The sequence below is a fragment of the Rhinopithecus bieti genome, unplaced genomic scaffold, assembly GCF_001698545.2.
Source record: "Rhinopithecus bieti isolate Rb0 unplaced genomic scaffold, ASM169854v2 scaffold_2723, whole genome shotgun sequence".
NCBI lineage: Eukaryota > Metazoa > Chordata > Mammalia > Primates > Cercopithecidae > Rhinopithecus > Rhinopithecus bieti.
Genome location: NW_016804119.1, coordinates 2932497 through 2937235, shown reverse-complemented (window position 1 = coordinate 2937235; position 4739 = coordinate 2932497). Strand labels below are relative to the sequence as shown.

Sequence of the window (4739 nt, the reverse complement as noted above, 5' to 3'; positions counted from 1 at the left end):
CCCCCCTCTCTCTCTTTCTTTTTGAGAGAGAGTTTCGCTCTTGTTGCTCAGGCTGGAGTGCAATGGCACATCTTGGCTCACCTCTGCCTCCCGGGTTCTAGTGATTTTCCTACCTCAGCCTCCCAAGTAGCTGGGATTACAGGCATGCACCACCACACCCAGCTAATTTTTTATTTTTAGTAGACGGGGTTTCTCCATGTTGTTTAGGCTGCTCCCAAACTCCCAGCCTCAGGTGATCCACCTGCCTCAGCCTCCCAAAGTGCTGGATTACAGGCATGAGCCATGGCATCCAGTGTTTTTTTTTTTTTTTTTTTTTTTTAATTCATCAGGCTGGAGCAGAGTTTAAACCAAGCTGGAGTTACCATTCCAGCTCTGGCCACAACCTGATCTCTACAGCTTGGCCTTCTTTGCATTGGCTGGAAGCTGGCTCACTTCACCCAAGGGCCTAGTTCAACCGCAGTCATGCTTTCTGCAAGTTTGAGCATCCCTGGCTCCTGGTGCTGGCAATGCCACTCAGTCATGGACTGGAGCATCCACTTGGTCCAGCACTTGCACAAATAGAAGCCGTAAACGACGACCTCGGTGAGGTCTGAAGACTCCAGAGCCTTCAGCATGAGCATGATCTTGCTCACCTGCTCGATGTAAGAGATTTGAGATCCGTCCGGGCCGAACATGGCTTCCAGCACCCGCATCTGGACCAGGAGCACCTCTGGATCTTTCAAATCCTCAGGAAGTTTCACCCATGGCAGGGTATTTCTATGTCTGGGATTGTTCCCACCTTGTAACCCTCACAACAAAAACTATGCTCCTGCGCGAGCCGGGCCTAAGCGTTCATCAGAATTTTCGATTCCCACCAAATGTATAAAGATTACAATTTCTCCACAACCTTACTTGTGAAGCAGGTTCACTGCACACTGGTTACCAATGTGTCTGAGTTGAGTGAGAGATCTTCCCGTGCACACACAGTAAGTTATAGGAAGTGAATTTCTTACTTACAGATTGGCAGCAAGGGACAACAGATGCCTGGGGTTCGTGCATGCTGCTCCCGAAGGTTCAGGAAAACCACCCAGTGCAGATTCAGTCTCTGTGTGTGCTCCACTTGCATCACAGCTGAGGGAGGCTGGAAGGCAGCCCAGCCCAAGTTTCATGCTCCAGGGATGTATGGCGCGTTTGCCTAAAACAATGAAGGGCATCCTGTTCTGGGGGGACTGGAACAGATCCTGCCCTTCTCTGGTCAGGGTGGACAGGATCCTGTCCTTCCTCTCAGGATGTTGCTTTTCTAGAACATTCTATATTCATTCTTGTGAACTACAAGTGAGAAGTCAGACGCAACTGGGCCAGTTCAACCCCACTTGAGTGCTGTCTTGCAGTCTCCCCACCAACTCAGTATCCCCTTTAATAAAGCTAGTCCATTCACATCTGCACTGACCTTCCTGGATCTGGAAGAAAAGGCTGGTCTCAGGAGACTGAAGTAATACCTTGACTGGCAGAATCTCAGTGCAACATCATTGAGGTACAGCCAATTGCATTTCACTAGGCTCAAGAGTATAGCTGCCTCAAGCAGGATAACCAGGCCTGCCTGGAGCAGTGCCATAGTCCGGGATCCCAGTGACCTAGGTGAGGAGTTGCTATTCAGGTCAAATAAATTTTCTTCAGGTGACCCCACTGTCTCCAGCCAGTAGTACTGCTTGTGGGTCTTATGTATTTGTGTTTCAAAAATACTTGAGGTCCTGATGTGGGATTCTTACCTCCTGTGCACAGTGACTCATGCCTATAATTTGAGTACTTTGGGAGTGTAGACAGAAGTATCACTTGAGGCCAGAACTTGGACACCTGGCTGGGCAACAAAGTGAGACTCCATCTCTACAAAGTAATGATAATATAAAACTAAAAAATTAGCACAGTCCAATGTCACAGGCCTGTACTTCCAGCTACGTGGGAGGCTAAGGTAGGAGGCGACCATGACCCCAGGAAGTCAAGGTTGTAGTGAGCTATGATTGTGCCACTGCACTCCAGCCTGGGTGTCAGAGTGAGACCCTGTCTTAAAAAAAAAAAAAGTCTTAAACTAAATAATTTATACCTATTTTTAAAAGTTATTGGCTTTTCTAAAAAGAAAGAGTTGGTGACCTAACTTCACACTGGCCTTAGTCCTCTATGCCCAAGGCAGTGTCCCTAGGAAAGTTTCTGGAATTGAGCACAGGGTTGACCTCACCTTCTGGAGTGAATGGGGAATGTAAATGAAAAGTATTTCTATTCTGTGAGCCACAGCGCCCGACCTTGTCTTTCTTTTCGCGTTCTTTTCACTCTCTCTTCTCTCTCTGCTTCCAGAGCACCTGTGACTTAAACTTTATTTTAATAGCAGGAATTCTCCTGGATCTAATCACCAACCGATTTTGCTCTGCCCCAGCAATATCAGTTTCCAGACTGCTGAGCAGATCTCGCTTCCAAAACCCTAAGACAGGACCGCAGAGTCAGGCTGACAGAAGCACAGGCCCCGTCCTGGGCCCGCCCTGTCCCTGCCCCGCCCTCGGCTCCCGGCCCCGCCTGTACGATGCGCGCGCAATTGCCTGCAGACCCGGAAGTCGAGATCGTAGAGTGGACGTTTCGCGCGCTTTTTCCTGTAGACCCGGCAGCAGATTGCGTGGGAAGACCGTCTAGCCTCCGCGCGTGAGTTTGTCTTTGTCTAGATTAAGTTTAGGCTGCCCAGTTCCTCTGTGCTTCTACACCCGCGATCTGAGGGTTCATGCAGACCTTGAAGTCCCGGCACAGCTCCATCCATTCCGAGTAAATTCAGACGTCCTCTGGAGAGTCTGGAGGTCGCTTCCCTGCGTCTTAAAACCGATTGGAGGCTTCGGGGCCGGGCGCGGTGGCTCACGCCTGTAATCCCAGCACTTTGCTATTTTTTTTTTCATTTTTTTGGTAATTATTTCAGTCTGTAGTTGGTTGAATCCATTGATGTGGACCCCAGAGATACCAAGGGCTGACGTTAGACTCTATCTGCTCGTTATTCACTTAATAGTCTTTTTTTTTTTTTTTTTTTTTAGACTGAGTTTTGCTCTTGTTGCCCAGGCTGGAGTGCAATGGCGTGATCTCGGCTCACTGCAACCTGCGCCTCCCTAAGTCAAGGGATTCTCCCGCCTCGGCCTCCCGAGTAGCTGGGATTACTGGCATGCGCCAACATGCCTCTCTAATTTTGAATTTTTAGTAGAGGTGAGGTTTCACCATGCTGGCCAGACTGGTCTCCAACTCCCGACCTCAGGTGATCTGCCTGCCTCATCCTCCCCAAGTGCTGGGATTACAGACATGAGCCACCTCACTTGGCCAATAGTCTTCTTTTTGATGAGATCCACCTTTATAGTATCTCAATGTTTTTTTTTTTTATGTAATCTTTTTTTCCCCCCGCTTAACAATGCCCTCCACGCACATGAGTATTGATGCTGACAATTTGGATATGCCAGTGAGAAGCTGTAACATGGAGTCTTTAAGTGGAATTAATAGGATTCAGTACTGATGGAGGGTTCAGGCATCCACCGGAGCTCTTGGAACATAGTGCACACTGATAAAAGGATTCTATTATATTCTGTATCTAGAATTGAGCACTGTGATCCACAGAGGGCTTGAGGGGCCTGTGCTCTGCATGAGGTTTGGTCAGGATGATGAAGTCAGTGCTTTTTTTTTTCTTGAGATGGAGTCGCACTCTGTCGCCTAGGCTGGAGTGCAGAATCACAATCTTGGCTCACTACAACCACTGCCGCCGGGATTCAAGCAATTCTCCTGCCTCAGCCTCCCGAGGAGCTGGGATTACAGGTGCCTGGCACCATGCCCAGCTAAGTTTTGTATTTTTAGGAGAGACAGGGTTTCACCATCTTGGCCAGGCTGGTCTTGAACTCCTGTCCTCGTGATCCACCCGCCTCGGCCTCCCAAAGTGCTGGGATTACAGGTGTGAGCCACTGCGCCTGGCCTTTTTTTTCTTTTTCTTTTTTTAAGATGGAGTTTCACCCTGTCGCCCAGGCTGGAGTGCAATGGTGCGATCTCGGCTCACTGCAACCTCTGTCTTCTAAGTTCACGGAATTCTCCTGCCTCAGCTTTCTGAGTAGCTGGGATTACAGGCCCGTGCCACCACACCCAGCTAATTTTTTGTATCTTTAGTAGAGATGGGGGTTTCACTATGTTGGCCAGGCTGGTCTCATGATCTGCCTGCCTCGGCCTCCCAAAGTGCTAGGATTACAGGTGTGAGTCATGGCGCCTGGCCAAGTCTGTGATTTTAAGGGGAGCTCAGTCCAGCCCAGCTCCACACTGCTGCAGCGTGTGTGTTGCTTACCAAGAGAGGAGAGAGTTTTGAGGAAGGGAGTCAAAAACTCACTTGTTGATTTTCCTGTAGGAGATCAACAGTGGGCAGCAGAGGACCATCAAGGGTGAGTGTTTTGTTTTATTCGACCACCGGTGCAGGCGCCAGAGAAGAGGCAAGTAGGCAAGGTAAAAAAGAAACTTTATTAGCTAGCCAGTGTGAAGGAGGAAAGGGCGAGGTTCACCAGTCTCCAGCGGTGGAGGCCGAGGAAGTGGCTCCGGCGTTCTCGGGGGAGGTTCCTATGTCTGCATATGAGGAGGGGCCGAGGAACTTCGCGCCCCGCGTCTGCCGGGAGTGGCTTTTCTGTCTAGGGCTTGGGAGTGGGAGGGCAATAGGCGGGACATGGGCGTGTTGGGGGTGTTCCATGGGCGTGTTGGGGGTGTTCCGTAGG

General features: G+C 49.8%; 1 protein-coding gene across 1 annotated transcript; it reads right to left on the bottom strand.

The window, feature by feature from the left end:
- Positions 1 to 428: 428 nt before the first annotated feature.
- On the bottom strand, positions 429 to 1769 carry LOC108523632 (developmental pluripotency-associated 5 protein-like). Its single transcript, XM_017864332.1, has 2 exons — positions 1723 to 1769; positions 429 to 762 (listed from the first exon to the last, which is right to left on the bottom strand). Exons 1-2 carry the CDS (start codon positions 1767 to 1769, stop codon positions 429 to 431), a joined length of 381 nt encoding a protein of 126 aa, XP_017719821.1.
- Positions 1770 to 4739: the final 2970 nt, after the last annotated feature.